The sequence below is a fragment of the Lepisma saccharinum genome, chromosome 8 (genome assembly GCF_977018435.1).
Source record: "Lepisma saccharinum chromosome 8, izLepSacc3.1, whole genome shotgun sequence".
In the NCBI taxonomy this organism is placed as follows: domain Eukaryota; kingdom Metazoa; phylum Arthropoda; class Insecta; order Zygentoma; family Lepismatidae; genus Lepisma; species Lepisma saccharinum.
In genome coordinates this window covers 75261344-75279078 of record NC_139236.1, presented here as the reverse complement: position 1 = coordinate 75279078, position 17735 = coordinate 75261344, and the positions used below count along the sequence as shown (strand labels likewise).

The window sequence follows — 17735 nt, the reverse complement described above, 5'->3', positions numbered from 1 at the left end:
TTGAATGGACAACTTTAACACCAGCTTACGTAAAAATGTAATTCTTAAAAACGCGTACGATATCAAAACAAAAATTAATGAATAGTTATGGAGGATTTGCCGAACAATAATTGCGGATGTCTGTGGCAAAGGTGGTGGATCCCCAGTCTGAACTGAAACAATCTTAAGACAAGTGAGATCCCTTAAATTCATAAGAAGGAAAATATCTGTTTTTTGCATGGACAAACCACTTTGATTCGTACAACTCAATTGTACATGATTATCTTTAATTGTTATCAAGGCAACATCAATAAAGTGGGGGCAAATTACCGAACAGTATGGAACAAGTTTTGAAAGTGAATCCTATGAAACGGGAGGAGTACAAAGGGACATTCCAAAAATACTGACCGTCACAAATTGTAAGTAATAGTAGCATGCTTTCCAGAATAAAGTAATAATCATTTGAATTATGAGAAACAAAAACGGTAAATGTCTTATATCGAAGACACATTTCTTCATTTTTACAGAAGAAACTAGTTACCGAAATGAGTTTCTGTAGTATTTTGAAAGTTCGTGGAGGTTTTTTCGCACCGTAGACTACTGCACAACAAGAAATAAGCACTTTTGATATAATAAACTTGCATTTTGTGCAAAGCGACAACATTATGCCGTTGTTTCCATTATGAACCTGCAGATGGCGCGAGCGTCGAAAGTCAAGCGGTCGCTCCAGTGTTTCCAAACTGCCTTTTTTTTACCAGATTTTTTTTTTTTTTTTTGTAAATGTTTACTATCCTTCGGACACCTGTGGGGCTATGCGTCAATGGTTCGTGGGGCTATGCGAGAATGGTGTGTGGGGCTACCAATATTTTTTTCGAAACCAATTTTTAAACTATTGTAACCTATGCGTGGCCCTACCTAACCTAACCTTACCGGAAATGGTTCATGGGGCTATGTTCGAAATCTGTCCGAAGGATAGTAAACAAGTACCGTCAGTGCTTCAACCCACGCAGTCTTTTCGCTATAAGATGACGTGCCGTTGTCCGTATATGCTAAATTGAACGAAAGGAGTGCTAATGGAACCTAACCTAACAGGCCTAACCTAACCTAGTAGGCATACCTCGTCCCCGTGATGGTTCGTGGTGCTATCGGGAATTTTTGGGCTAACGTCAATGGTTTAATAATTACTTCTTATGTCGAAAATTGAACTTTTTTCGTGAAAAATTTTTGTGGTGTTTTTAATTTTTTTAAATTTAGGTATTTTTCAGTGAACAAAGTTGCAACACTGCATGCACACTCCAAATTGACAAAACACTGGCACACCGCACGATGAATTGTGTGGAAATAAGGAAAAACAGTAAATGTGAGAAATAGGCATTATTTTAGTTAGAAATTCATTATTTCACCTAAATAAATGTTCCGGAATGCAGAATAGTACATTAGCAATGTAAAAAAGTGCGAAATAAATCATTGACAGGTGTCTCCGGTATAGTAAAGTAGTACCCCACAAAATGTTGAATGATTTAGGTGGGGGGGGGGCAACAGTTTACTATATCGGAAACACATTTCTTCAATTGTACACATGGGTAACTGTCTGATATCGCCCGAACGGATTTCTTCAAATTTACAGGAGAAACTACTTACTGAAATCACTTTCTGTATCATTGTCGAGGTTCTTCGAAGTATTTTCTTTCGCGGAAACTAAAAACTTCATCATAGAAAGCTGCAGAACAATAAATAATCAGTTTTTACGTAAGGAACTTGCATCTTCTGTAACATTAGGCCGTTATTTCCATTATGTGCATGCAGAAGGCGCAAGCATCTCGGCAGTGTTTCCAAACGTGCCTTTTTTTTACGGGAATTTTTTTAACTATGCTTACCAAACCTAACCTAACCTTGTCGGAAATGGTCCGTGGGGCTATCGTGAATGGTTTTTGGGGCTATCCATCAATGGTTCGTGGGGCTATCGTGGATGGTTTTTGGGGCTATCATGAATGGTTTTTCGTCTATCCGTCAATGGTTTATGATGACATAATAAACACAAAAGTAGGTATTTTTCGGTTAAGAAGGTTGAAACACTGCATACCCACTCCAAATCGACAAAACACAAGCACGACTGCATACCATATTGTCTGTTACCCAAGCATAACAAGGAAGACAAATAATGACTTGTAATATGAAAACTTGACACTATTTTATGGAAAAAGGCATAACTTCACCTTAAAGAATCTTCCGCAATGCAGAATATGTAAGTATCAATGCTAAAATTAAGGAAATAAACGAGCGAGAGGTGTTCGGGCCTTATCAGACAAGTACTGAAACGACTTACGGAAATTAGTTTCTCCAAGGTTTACAACGTTCGTCGATGCCATTGCTTTCATTTTGTTGCCCTACGACAACTGGATACTGTGTACGTTTGATGACGTAAGCCCCTGTCAATGTTTCCAACCCCCCTTTTTTTACTATGCTTGACTAATTAATGTAACCAAACCTAACCTAATCAGAAATGGTTGGTGGGGCTATCGTTCAGCTACCGTGCATAATGGTTCGTGGGGCTATCCGTCGGCTACCCATGCATAATATACAATTTGCACAAGTGATGCAGTGAAGGAGGTTGGAAAACTGCATGCCCACTACAGTAGTCAATATTTGGCTGCCATATTCTGTGTTATGGAAGCGAAAAAAGGAGTCAAAGAAATTACTCTCTATGACAAATTGTTTCTTTTTTCGTGTAAAAAGCATAATGGCACCTTGAACTATGTTCCGCAATACACAATTGGTAAGTACGAACCATGCGAAACACTAAATATTCGATTTTAATGTGTTTCCGATATAGTAAACTGTTACCGTATGGGGAGACAGAGAAGTGTTCGAAAATATGCAAAGGGGTGTGTGAACTTATGTTTAAAGTTCATAGATCGTAATAGGTATTTTGTCTTAGTTGCAGGAAACATGGTCCAAGTTCCTTTTGTTTTATTGCGATTTCATCATGCTACGAATGCAATTTTTACATGGTTCGATTTCGATGTACATATGTTAACACATACTCAGGCCGGTAGCCAGTAAGGGGCCAGGGGGCCTAAGCCCCTTCCCCTGGATGTGCTGCCAGCCCCCCTCAGCACTGCCATCAGCCCCCCTTGACATTAGGTAAAACTATTTTGTGTAATTTGTTTCCAGTGAAGAGTGAAAATGTAGACAGCTCCCAACTTTAAGGCCCTGTTGTGACCTCCCGTTTAGACTTTGATGTCATCATGCAAATTCCCTTCACATCTGCATCAAAGGTCAACAGCTTCCAGGTTTTACGAACGAAGGGGACTGTCATTGCTTTGGCTGGGAGTGAAATGTACTGTAGGCAATGTGATTGAATATTGTGCATTTTTTTGTGTATGATATACATAGGCTTACCTACCGATTGCCGACCTGATCTGCACCTCCAGAGGGTGGTAGATAATCCAACCAGTCACGGTCTGGGCTGATGTGTAGCCAGAATGTCTAACCCCCAGTAGTTATGGTAGGTTTTCATGACCAGGTTACGCTATACATTTGTAGCTTCCAAATTACGACACAATGGTGGGTGATGGCCACTGGTCCCATGCATAGGCCTAAATCTCTGGAGAAAAGTTTTAGCTTTCCCCAGGAGACGAACCTGTGTGTGTCCTGTAGCAGGAACCCAAAGCATGACGACTTAGACTACACGGGCACTTAGCAGGACGAATTGTGTGTTACACCACCTGCAATTTTTGCTACCGAACTGTGTTTTTGTTTGTTAATAGGAAGAGAAAAGTGTAAAAAACAGTACATCATTCTAAGTATACCTGCATAACGTATTCGCCAATGAAGTGGGCTGCTTTTTCAGCTTTGGGAAAGGATGATTCTCCAAAGCCAAATTCTCATTTACCAAATAAAAGATGATGAAGAAGAATGAAAAAAAGGATCTTATTTTTTTATGAGATTTTAGTTTTGACATGCCCCCACATAATGCAACACCGGGGTCCATGGGCTCAAAACCATACTTGCATATTGCTCGATATGTGTTCCATTCTTGTGTCAAGAATTGCACACTTGTTGCTTATACTTTCGGATGTATTGTATTCTAATGTAAAAGCAAACTTTTTTCGTCAGGAAGTTTCCAATAAAAAAAAAAATCATACAGCTAGGTAACAACTAATGCTAGAATTACAGCTTATTTTCTACAGTCTAGGCTACAAGTCTATCTCAAAGAAACTTATTTTCATTTAGCAAATATCTGGGTTTGAATCCCAGTCTGGGCATGGCTAATTTCATCACTCATCCTATTCTTCATTATTAGCCAAAAGTGGGAGAAAACCAAATCAATCAGTCAAACATTTAGCAAACAGAAGAAGAAATTTTTAATTTATCTTTATTTGAAATTTGAAATTCCTCGGGCTCCCACATAGTCAGTGCTGGTACGTGATTGTTCAAAACAGTACCTGAATATTGGCGGATATGTGTTTCATTCTTGTAAGAATTGTGCACTTGCTGCTGATACTTTCAGAGAAAGAATATTATAATGTAAAGGCTAGAATTTCTTTTGGCAGGAAATTTCCTCACTTCTCCCCATAAAAGCAAAGATGCAAATGAACAGAAATCAGCATTTTTATCCCATTCAATCAGTAAATGTCCATGGATTATTAACAAGCAGTAATAAGACTAAATTTATGATATTAACAAAAGCAAAGCACTGACTTCGATAAACAAACAACAATCATTGACTGAATACACATAGAACCTTAAAATAAGAGTGAAATTCTTGGCGATCACATTACAAAAAATATTATCATGGGATGAACATATCAACAACTTATGTAGCAAACTGTTGTCACTTATTTGCTTCTAAAACGACTTACTGAATATAATTTTACTGATATCAATAAATGCATAAAGTATGGGTTAACCTTTTGCCGCCCAAGCGTCTCGAATTAGATACCCAAATGTAACTCTCACTGTCCCAAGCGTCTCGATCGAGATGCTGTGTCAAGGTTGTAGTTTTTACGTTATAACTTTTCTATTTTTGGCTAGAATTTCGATTTTATTTTTTTATATTGTTACTAACACATGTATTTAACAGAAATGGTTTTTTGCATTTTTTTTTCATGAAAATGGGAGGAGAAAAGGCGGGAAAAGGTACTTCTCTTTTGCGGCTCTTTTCAACGTCAAATTTTTGACGACAAAGGAAGACTGGCTTTGTTGTTCTAAAGCAATGCTTTTCACTCCCTCCTTCTAAGTGCATTCGAAGGAAACTTGTTTATCAGTATCCGATGTCAAAATGAAAGTTTTCCGTGAGGGCGCAAGCAGGGGGTGGGGGTGGGGGAAGACTGGTTGTTGAATCTGCATTGTGAGAATGGAATTTCGAAGCGTGCTGAAGGAAACCTTTGTTTTTTTTTAGCACAAGTGTCCACAAGTGGCAACAGGGGTTACCCAGCATTGTCTAAAAATAGAATTTCAAGCAGCTGCAAGAATTGGCGCTCATTTTTCACTACGTTGTAGCTTTTCGTCCGCGAATGTTGTGCGAAGGTGTCGTTTTGTGCCCAAGTGCGAGGACATTTTTTGGGTGAAGTGACAATTTTTTAAAATAATTTTTGGGGATTTTCTCCCTTCCTCCTCTATATATACACCAAATTTGCATAAATTTTGCATTTTGACATTTTTTTAAAGAAAAGTATTTTTGAGGGGATTTCCCCCCTTTCCCCCTCCATATGTACGCCGAATGTGCATAAATTATATATCGTCTGAATCTGTGATTCATTCTACGTACAGTGGTATATCGTTCATATTTCTAGGGCATTTAGTTTCTGAGCTATAGTCATTTCAATGTAACGCTGCATTTTGAAGCTTGAACGGTTCCTTTTGGGGGTACAACTCAAGTTACATTGGTCATATGATGATAATGCAAATATTTTTGTGTTCCTTACATGTCAGCGATAATTTCTATGTGCATTTTGAACTTTTCATATCCTTTTTTTCGGGGGGGGGGGGGGGGGCGGGGGGGAGAAACCCCATTTTTTTAAAAGAAAGTATTTTCAGGGGATTTACCCCCTTTCCCCCTCCATATATACGCCGAATGTGCATAAATTATATATCTTCTGAATCTGTGATTCATTCTGCGTACAACGGTATATCGTTCATATCTCTAGGGCAAATAGTCTCTGAGCTAAAGTCATTTCAAGGTACCGCTGCATTTTGAAGCTTGAATCAGTGGCGTGCCGACCATTCCTTTTGGAGGTACAACTCAAGTTACATTGGTCATATGATAATAATGCAAATATTTTTGTGTTCCTTACATGTCAGCGATAATTTCTATGTGCATTTTGAACTTTTCATATCCTTTTTTTCGGGGGCAGGGGGGGAGAAACCCCATTTTTTAAAAAAAAATTAGGGGGATTTCCCCCCTTTCCCCCTCCATATGTGCGCCGAATGTGCATAAATTATATATCGTCTGAATCTGAGATTCATTCTGCGTACAACGGTATATCGTTCATATCTCCAGGGCAAATAATCTCTGAGCTAAAGTCATTTCAAGGTACAGCTGCATTTTGAAGCTTGAATCAGTGGCGTGCCGACAATTCCTTTTGGGGGTATAACTCAAGTTACATTGGTCATATGATAATAATGCAAATATTTTTGTGTTCCTTACATGTTAGCGATCATTTCCATGTGCTTAGTACAAACATATTCACATAACTAGAGTAGTTTTGTATGTGTTTTTAATATAACCTAATAGTATGATATGATTTTCAATGTTTGAATTTGTTATACGAGCACGTACATGAAACAAAAAAGAAAATACTCTTCTACCTTTTGAAAATCTAGTATCAAATCTCTACATTAAATTTTGTGTTCAGTAAAATATATTCTGGCTTTACAGTATATCATGTATAATTTGATTAAATTGTGGCTAAAGGTGGTCACTGAGCAACTATTATTGTATTTTGGCAGCTAGTTGCAGTGGTTCTCAACCTTCGTGAGACCACAGCCTATTAAATTTATTTCTTAAAAATCGATTCCCTGAACCCAAAAATTTCACTCATAAATACATTTCTGATGTTTAAAAGTTTATATGGAAATTAATATGTACCCTTAATTAATATTAATACTGTCTATCAACTATGGCATAATCATAGTTCAATTATGTATAGACTTGCTGTCAAATATATAATTAGAATTAAATTAGTCGTCAACATCTGGGTGCACTGGACTTTTTGCAGCCCGGCGGTTGAAAAACACTGGCCTATAAAAACTGACGCAGAAGCAAATAAGACTGACCGCAAGTGGCAAAAAAGAATCTATTTAAGTAATCTGGACTGTATGTACAGTTTGAAATGAGATCCGGAGAACTCTGCTACCACTGAGGATTGAACCTCAGACCCCTTCTTGTTACAAGGCAACAGCATTAATTTATTCCACTCCAGAGGCCCATTCATGATTATCACCTTCTATCAAGAAGCTGGCCTTTTTCCAACAACAGTACTTGCAACTTGTTCTCTGTGATTTACAGGCTAATATCTGATGAAGTAGCTAACAATCATGTTAAGTATAGAGAACATTCAGACTGACTCAACACATGGCAGTGGGGAGTGTCACATTGAATTGACAAGGGCCCCTTCAGTCTAAGCAAGCAACCACTATGCATGCACAAACAAGACCGAGGTGACATGATGCATGCTATAGAAGGAGCAGTCTCCTTCAGTATAAAGCAAAAATTCGCCGTGCATGCAAGAACAACAGACCGAAATGGCACAATGCATGCCATTGAGAAAACAGTACAGTCCGAGCAACATGCAAGTGACATGTTTAGCTTCTTGTCGCACTTCGGGTCAAAAGGTTGAATGGATTGCTGAGGGTCTGCTTCCAAGTGACACATGTCACTTGTTGCTTTCAGTCTGAAAGTTCCCTGAGACAATGGTACAGGCCAAGTGACAAAAGCAACACTTGCAGCTTATGTTGCTTTGGTTCAAAAGGTTGCATTTACTTCTGAAGTTTGGATTCCAAGAGCCACATGTCACTTCCATCTCAAAGCTCCGTTACATTCATGTACCACGTATAATTCTTCATATGCGTTGTGAACAGTAAAGATTTTTAATTGTCCTGAAACATCAAACATTGTGATATTAACATTTGTTTCATATTTTATGACATCAACTTTTAAGTTGAGACACAAACATGTAAAAGCTTGTTTGAAGTCCATTTCATGGTCAGATGTGCTCATCAGAACTACATGTTTAGTTTCACTCCTAGCTTATCTGTGCCATACAAAAAACTTACATACAGGGGGCATGGCTCTCAAGCCCCCACTTTGTTTTATCACTTAATTAAAGAAATCATTTTATTATTGAATCACTGCTTCCTTTGCTGATTATATATGTAGTTATTTATTAATTATAATAATTACAAAAATTACTATCATTAATAGAAATATTATAACCAATTATTGCATGAGTGTCTCACATATACGAGGGTGGGCTGAAAAGTTTTGCCTGTAGATTAATATCTCGGGTTATAGTGAACAGAATTTAATCAAATAAAAGACAATGTATACATTGACATCTTGGCTTCAGTTCTGGAACATCACTTCTCCACATAGTCACCATCTCTTCCACGCACTTCCTCCAACAGTGCACCAGTCCTTCCATGGCGTCACGGTAGAAATCCTTGCCTTTGGAGTGACACCACGATCGCACAGCATGCTGGACGTCCTCATCCGATGAGTAGTGGTGTTCCTTCAGTTTAGGAAAGATGTAGAAGTCACAGGGTGTAAGATCAGGGCTGTATGGGGGTGTGTGGGAGGACAGTGTATCCAAGCTTCAATATTGCGTCGGTGGTCAATTTGCTGGTGTGGGATCTAGCATTATCATGGAGAAGAAGAGAGGCTCCATTGTCAGGCATGACGCATCTCAGTCGAGCCTTTAGCTTCTTTAGGGTTTCAATGTACCGTTCTGAGTTCACGGTGGTACCCTTGGGAAGAAACTTGGTGTGGACAACACCATTCACATCGAAAAACAGTCAGCATGACTTTTCCCGCAGATGCACAGACTTTGAATTTTTTTTGGAGTGGGACAACTTTTGTGAACAGTACTCCATGGACTGCCTCTTCATCATTGGGCCATAGTGGTTGACCCACGATTCGTCACCTGTGGCGATTTTGCACCCCTTTCACCGTTAAGAATTTGATTACGGCTCTCTGCTTTAACCGTACGTCCATACCAGTTGCCATCTTGGTCACAACTGCTGATCACGTGGGCAGATGACAACAACTCCCGCTATGTGGCGTTGTAGCTAAGGAATGGAGGAATGCTCAGCAAACGTTCCGAGATCTCTGCAAATAAAATAAGATGGATATTAATCAACAGGCAAAACTTTTCAGCCTCCCCTCGTATTATATCATTCACTAAAAGTTGTTGATTAAATGATTAAATATAATAATTACCATCATTACCAACTAATTGTACACTGTCACAGGCATGACACCTGATATGCTCGCCAAGTGCATTTTGTCTCCTAATTACATTACATTTATGTTTTTATGAACAAAAGTGATACAGAAATATTGTGAACACCCTAGGGAACCATGTAATTTATTTTCAAACAGTTCAAAAATCTAAGAAAATAGAGGTGGTGGGCCTGCCAGCAATCCCCCTCCCCTCTCCTCATCTGTAAGCTAGGGTTAAGATTGTATCTGAACCACTTTGCAATATGTGTCCACTGGGATTGGCCAATATCTGTCTCTTGGCTGCTTCATCACGTAAATTTTTGTAGCTAGGTTTAAAATATGTCACTACAAACCTGTAAACTCATAAATGTAACTTCAAGTGAAATAGGTTAGCTGTAATTGGTGAAAAGCCAAAAGAGTCAAAATTTCCATTTTTTGTCTTCAAAAGCCTGCTTTTTATCAGAAAAAAAAACGTCCATTCAAAAAGGCTGGCTTTTTGCAACTCTAGTTTAGACACATACGTAATAGATAAAACTGTGCAAGTAAATTATTCTAAGTAGCTAATTTTTTGCACATTTTTTAATACTCAAGAAATATATGAAAACACTGGTATCCAATACATAATAATAATTGAATGGTACAAATTAAGAAATAAGTGGACAACACTTTTGAGTATTTTAACCAGCATATATGACATGTGTTCATTATATATACACACTTATTCATTGTATAAATTTCACAAAATCCTGCAGCTGTAAACCTGTAGTAAAAATGTATCCAACTGTGGTTTTATCTAAATAGTACATATTATTACTTATTATACAGGGTGTCATTTTAATGGCACCCACGGACCACGGAAACATATAGAGGACATCAAAACAAACAACTTTTCTCAGTAACATTTTTCTCGTTGGGGCGTCGATTCGACGCTACAGCCGTTCAAAAAAGACCGCTTTGCCGCCTGAATGCTGGCAACCCAGCACAACATTTGATCGTATCTGTGACGTCATTTCCTGCTGTGAAACAGCGCATGGCAGGGTTGCAAGGAACACACAAATTTTGTGAAAATGATTAGGTGTAAAACGAATCGAGAAACGCCTCCAATAGACCGAACATCATAGCCTACCAGCCAGAAGATCAGCAGTCATCTCAGGGGAAGGGGAAAGTGAACCAACGATATGAGAAATGGTAAAAACGTATTCAAAATGAAGTGTCAATATCGGATTTTGTCTCGGCCTGATGTCAAATATCAACAACAATAAATTTTATTGGACTTACAGCTTACATGTGGCTGTTTACGCCCAGCTACATGTCAAATATTCGCAAATCTCGTTGCAAGGTTGATATCTGCAGGTTTGTGTCCAGATGCCTTGTGATACTTTTGTGCTGATAACGGAAGTATCCGAGGTTCACGTTATTACATTACGGCTAAAACACGCACAACCACAGTAACAATCTATTTATGAATCGGTAGCGAATATATTGCCCTGTTCATAGTTGCAAACTAGTACATGTGTATCCGGTGCATAGATAAACACAGTCGTCGGAGAGCTTGTATTAGTACTACTTACATCCCTGTATGTACAATCATTTTTGCCACTTGCCTCATAATGCCCTGAATATACATTATATTATGTGTTGCTTACCTTTGGAATTTTGAGTTCTTTTATTTCTATTTTGTCATCTGTTCAGTGTGTCACAGACAACTAGTATCAGAAGGACAAAGTGGATAGACTAAATTGTAGATGTCAACTTGGTAACTAGATTTGCTAATATTTGACATGTAAGATTGTAAGCTCAGACAAAATTCGATATGGCCATTTCCACTTGAATTCTATTTCCTTTCTACCATTTTTCGTATCGTTTGTTTACTTCCTGTTAGGTTACAGAACGTGTTTTCTCGTTTTGTTTTACGGTACATCTGATTGTAGCTATGTCATATTTCACAGAATATGTGTGTTCCTGGCAACCGTGGAACGCATCGCTTCACGACGGGATATGACGTCACAAATGCAATCAAATGTTGTGTGTGATTGCCAGCATTCAGGCGGCAAAAGGGCTTTTTTGAACGACTGTAGCGCCGAAATGATGCACCAACGAGAAAAATGTTACTGAGAAAAGTTGTTTGTTTTGATGTCCTCTATACGTTTCCGTGGTCCGTGGGCACCATTAAAATGACACCCTGTATATTTGTCATGTTATTACATGTTTTGTCATATTATTATATATAGGAACTAAAGTGGTCTAGTTGGTAGGGGGTCTGACTGTCTTCAATTTGAGCATCATCTGATGGTTCCGTGTAAAATGTCTTTTCAGATTCCAAGTGCCTCACCCTCATCAACAAAGATGGAGTTCGATGAACACTCTTCAGCCCCACTACTGAATGCAGAGCCTGAATTCATCAGTTGCTCAGTCAAGAGTGAACCACAAGATGTGCCTTCTCATGAAGAGTCAATCGAAAACACTTGGCAGCCAACATCATCATCAGTTATTAAATCTGAACCAAGTGATGAACAAATTAAAGTCGAAAAGCCAGATGATGCTCCTGGTAGTCCCTTCCACGTACACATACACACTGGTGCTGGGATGAGTGATTTTTTAGAAGAGGATAGTAAGGATTTGGATACAAGTGATGGCATTGAACACTTTGCTGCTTCTGCTGCTGCATACAAAAGTAATGAGAGAGAGAATGTTATAGCAGAACCTGAAGATGTAAAGAAGAGTGAACTCACAATTGAAGGTGAAGCTTCAGAGATAGGAAGGTGAGTGCATGAAGTACACATACCACAATACTTTGATCATTTTTTTCTCAAAATTTCTTCTGCTTGAATATTTAGTTATATTCAAAATTACTTTTTATATATGGAGAGAGAAGTACTGAATTTTTGTACATAGCAATTAAACAATGAAGTATAGTTCTGAAGTTCCCCTCCCTCCCTCCTTTTAAAAAAATATGGAAGCCTGCCAACAGGGTAAGTGGTTTTTTAAATAAACCATATTTGATTTTTTAATGAAAGATATTGCCAATAACAGAGAGCAGTTTCTTTGTTTATGTAACTGAAAATCAGCCTAATTTAATTTTCAATAGTTGTCTATTTAAATGAAACCTAATGAGAAATGAGTCTATGTTTCCACTCCGTGATTGTGTGGTTCGACCGTGAAATATAGGAAATCTTTTAATTTGTGGTAAGTGTTTACTGTCTCCTATCTCACATATTCGTGTTGATTGATTGATTGAATGTGCACTTTATGCACAGGAAGGCTAATTGGGACTGGACCTTCATTTTAAAGTGGTATCCACACCATTATGTGTCTCCACCAGGTATTGAACCCAGGACCTCTTGATTACAAGGCAACGATGTTACCACTACTCCATCAGAGAGGCCCCTCACATAATTTTTGTATGTATGTACACAGAGAGAGAGACATGCACATATACACACATACATTTTTTTTTCGCCAGCTGGGGTCCACATAAAGTATTTCACTGTCTGCTTACCGATTGTATTGTTCACGTGGCAAGAAGAAATAATTATTTAATCTGTTACACATACAGAGGTTGTGACAGTTACTCTTGACAAAGTTTGAATTTAGAACATGGTCTTTTTTATTGTGCCACAGCTGAGACTGTGCTTACAAGAACCAATGCGACAAACATGCTGTTAACTACACTACACCGGAAGATGAAACAAAAGTTGTGGATTATAGGTCAAGATTTATATATTTGTAGCATTTATTTATTTATCACCCACTTCTCACATAAACACACACAATTGGGTGCATGATCCTTCAACATAACTAATGTTTGGATAGAATTCAAACAGGAATTACCGAAAATTTAAGGTGATAAAAGGGGGGGGGATATCCTCTCGTAATTGGATCAGGATAAGGATTAATCGCAATCACAAATGATAGCAGTGATAAAATTAGGGGAAGGGGAAAGATCCCTCTGCTAGAGGTATGAGCCACTATTAAGCCTGTGAACGGCTTTGTGTTGTGTTACGCAAACTTCCAACGAGAGCAAATTGTTGGTGCCCGATTAGTTGGTGCATCCGTAACAACAGTTGCAAAGATAGTAGAGGTATCGCGAGCAAGACGAAACTGACAGAGAGAGACAGGAGGGCATTGAGGAGGACTGTTGGCTCTCAGAGGAAGACCACCACAACCAAAGTGACTGCTGAGCTGAATATGCATGTTGAGAATGCAGTGTCAACGTAAACAGTGTGCCGAGAACTGCATAAACAGAATATCCATGGCAGAGCTGCTATTGCCAAATCTCTTGTAATGCAGGACAATGCCAAACGGAGATGTCAAGAGCACAAAACCTGGACTACCGACCAATGGAAACATGTCATGTGGTTCGACGAATCAACCTTCACACTATTCCCCACCAGTGGACGTGTTTACGTGTGGCCGAAGCATACCAGACTGTCTGGTGCCAACAGAGAAATATGGTGGCAGTAGAGTAATGGTGTGTTTGGTCATTTCATGGCATTCACTGGGTTATATTGTCACACTGAAAGGAAGGGTAAGTGCCAAGGTGTATGAAGTCATTTTAGGTGACCATGTCCATCCAATGGCACAGGCATTGTTCCCAGTAGAGGATACCATCTTCCAGGATGATAATGTCCCAATTATTACCGCTGGCACTGTCCAAGATTGGTTTGATGAGCACGATGATGCACTTACACATCTTCCCTGGCCTGCACAATTGCCTGATTTGAATATTATCGAGCCATTGTGGTCAGTATTGGAAACCAGAGTACGGGCCCGTTTCCCTCTGCCAGCCAATCTCAAGGAATTGGAGCAGTTTCTTGTTGAGGAATGGTATAGCATCCCACTGTTTCACTGACTACCATCCAGGATTTGTATGCATTCATTCCCAGGAGGATTGAGTCTGTTCTCAAAGCCAAAGTTGGTCCCACACCATATTAGGTGGGTGTTCATATTATTTTGCCCAACCCCTGTACATGCCGCAGGACGATGCAGTGACCATACCCAGAGGAAGGCTGGATATTGGCAGATAAAAAGAGGAAAAAAAAAAAGATGAGGCAATGTTTACCACTGTCAACCCTGGCATGTGTTGTGATTTCAGCAGGAATAGGGGTGGAGCAAGGACATAAAAGCGTGGCAAATAGAATACCAATGTGTAAAAGCACTGTTTGTGCTTTTACTGTGTGCATGGAATAAATTTGAAGGGATGGAAAAAAAAACACCTTTGGTTGAGAGGTTACAGTCCCTTTTATTTATGAAATAGGGTGGAAACAACGGACCTTTTCAAACTCCATTTGTTAATAATAACAAAGGATATACTGTTTTGTAATTAGAGTTTGTCATACTTTCATATCCATAGTAATTGATAAAAAGGCAACTGAAATATTGCATGTAATTTTCAAGAAATAGGGTGTTAACTGCTGACACGTGGTGCTGGAATATATATCGGCCATGTGGCCACAACAGGGTGCAAAGGCTACAGGATATATCTATACATACATACAAACATATATGTGTTAAAAGTCCTGTCAGATTCTAAAAAAATATATATATATATTTAAGTAATAGGTTTATTACAACGAAATACGGTTCGTTTCAGAGAGAAAATATTAAAATTAGTGTTTGATGTGATTTGATCCATCGGAAGATCTCCAGTTAGACTCCATTCACATCCAAACACTATTAAAAACTTCATATGAATGCGAGAACTGCGTTCTGACAGTGTTCATCCTGAATGTTGAACTAAAGGTCATGAATATCTGTCTGTTTCTGTGCATAAACCTGGGATTTGTTATGTCCCCACATCCGGAAATTGCAAGGCATAAGGTCTGGTGACCTTGTGCGATGAGGTGTGGGTCCTCTGTGGCCAATCCATCACTTCCCTAATTGACTATCAAGACAATTAAAATGAACACATACCATGTTACAAAAGATGTTTGAAATGATGTCCTCCTCCATCCACATATTTATAGGAAATTTTCACTAACACGTATCAGTTCCTCTTCCGAAATTGCTTCAATTTATTTCTTCATATTTTCTTTCAATTCTTCTAATATATGGCTTCCGGTATAAAAGCTTGGTAGCTCACCAGGATGATGTTAAAAATATGTCTGTTTTTTGTGCAAGGCGCCAGAGACATTTTTGAGGAGTATGTTTCAATTGTATTCCTATGTTGTCTAGTCTATCCTCAGTAAGCATATGCCATTTTACCTTAACAAGAGCAGACACTATTTTCCTAAATTTGTTCACAAGTAACAGAACACTGTCTCTGTGTGAAACAGAAACATCTGGGAATTCTGCTGGAAAAAAAAATAATTCTAAATTCCCTATAAGAATTCGTAATGACGTAAGAGTCGTATATAAAAATTCGTTGTTTAAAATTGTACGGATGGCGTGGCATTATTAGACTCCAGAAAAAAACAACCTGGTAATACCTAAACTAAAACAAAACAATCTAAAACACTTGTAGCAATTTAACACTTCACAAACATGTGCAAACTGGACAACAGCTGTCTGGATACTGAAGCACTGACCAAGGTCAGCGTACAGTTGTGGGTTTAAATGCCGGCAGATGTGCTCTTACTTACCGACGTGCTAGCTGCCGCCCAACGGCCACCCCAGCCGTGAAAGGTAATGTATGTATATCCTTATTGCTAAAAATTCCAAGAGAGAAAAATACGACGTTATGAAATCAAGAAGTTAACAAACTATGAATTAGAAATATTCAAATTGAGCTCCACACCCAGGTAGTCTGGCAATAAGACTGCTGCCTTCTAACCAAGTGATCCCGAGTTCGATCCCTGGTGGGGGTACATTTCATTAAGTGCCTCAAATTCCACTGTAAAATACTGCAATTTGTGCAAAAGTCAGCACGCTTGGGCAATTTAATGCTTTTCGGAGTCTTAGGAGTATGTCTAAGGAAAAGCGACAAAAGTAAGACTTTTTTTTTTTTGTTTTTTTTTTTTTTGTTTTGATGAGGAATTTCTCTATCCAAGTTCTTTTTCGTAACTTGGAGTCTAACTTTAGGGGGTCACAATCGAACTTGCCACTTAACTTTTTTGGGGAGGATTAAAAAGTTTTGTAGGCTATAAAAATAGCATCCAAGATAATTTTTATTTTGTGAAATAATGTCACATTTGTAAAATTATAAAAATTGCTCCTCTGTTTGTCCAAGGAGGTAAACAAAAGTACCATCGACTTATAAATTTTAATAAACCTGAAAATTTTAGATGGCCAATGCTCCCCTCGCTTCCGCCATTTTCATTTGCGAAAGCAATCCTCTTCTATTGCCTTTACTTCAGTTACTTTTGTATTTGAGACTATTTCCTGATGTCAAATATTTACGGAAAGATTTTATGACGGTCATAGCATTCACACAGCAAGCCAATCTTGTTACAGATAAGATCTTTAAAGAAATAAGTTTCCATCTTGCATCTCTTAAGATGCTTTCGAAGATACCATGCCTTGTTGGACTAATTACAATTAAGCTATATATGTATTGCATTATTAAAAAAAAAATCACACTGTTTAAATTATGTGACTTTAAATTAGTCTGAGGTTCAGATTCAAAACAACTACACATAATTTATTAATTTCCAAGTATGAGCCATTTATTTGCCAGCGACATTAAGCAACACAGCTCACAGCTGACGAATAAAGTATGAGTGAGTGTTAATAACAAGAAATTTCCTAGAAAACTGAGTGGAGTAGTTCAGTTAAATGCAAAGTAATACAAGCAACCTCGTCTCCCGTAGTTGCTTGGACATTTATCAATTTAAAAATAGGTAACATTCTTTTAGAGCATAATATTATAATTGCAATAAAATTACATTACATTTCTAAGTAAAGATTGGGGGGTGGGGGCAGTCGACCACCCTTGCCTCCCCGTGTGCACGTCTATGAAAATGAAGCTTAAGGGTTCATTAGGTGTTGAACGTCCTCCTACTTATAAAAAATTATTTTCGCGCCTGTTAGACCTATTCCTAAAAATAGGATTCCAGTAAGTCAAATGCAGGAAAAGATGGCAAAATGAGGACTACTAGAAAGTATTCATAACCCCCACCCCCTTCCCTTTCAAAAATACTGTGCATGAGAACCCCTCTCCCCTTCTTCAGTAATTTGTCTGGTCTACAATCAACAAGTCGTGATTGTCCTCTGAATATTTCAGTGCCTGGTAATAAGAAAAATCCCAAAATTAGGAATTTATTGTACAAAATGTTGCTGTGCTTCAGTCACTTTTGGATCCACTGTTCTTTAGGTGTACACATGAATATTGACCCCCAAAGATAGAATATAGAGTTTGCAAATTCAGTACAGG

At 38.4% G+C, this 17735-nt stretch overlaps 1 protein-coding gene across 3 annotated transcripts in view; it reads left to right on the top strand.

Annotated features, from left to right (window-relative positions):
- Nucleotides 1-36: 36 nt before the first annotated feature.
- Nucleotides 37-17735, top strand: part of LOC145991148 (uncharacterized) — a 43578-nt gene continuing 25879 nt past the window's right edge. For 2 of the 3 annotated variants that reach the window (XM_083126952.1, XM_083126953.1), the window contains exons 1-2: nucleotides 37-398; nucleotides 11741-12186. In XM_083126952.1, the coding sequence (XP_082983078.1) occupies nucleotides 11771-12186 (416 nt within the window). In that variant the 5' untranslated portion in view covers nucleotides 37-398; nucleotides 11741-11770. The remainder of the gene's footprint in view (nucleotides 399-11740; nucleotides 12187-17735) is intronic. The other variant, XM_083126955.1, reaches the window with a different exon arrangement.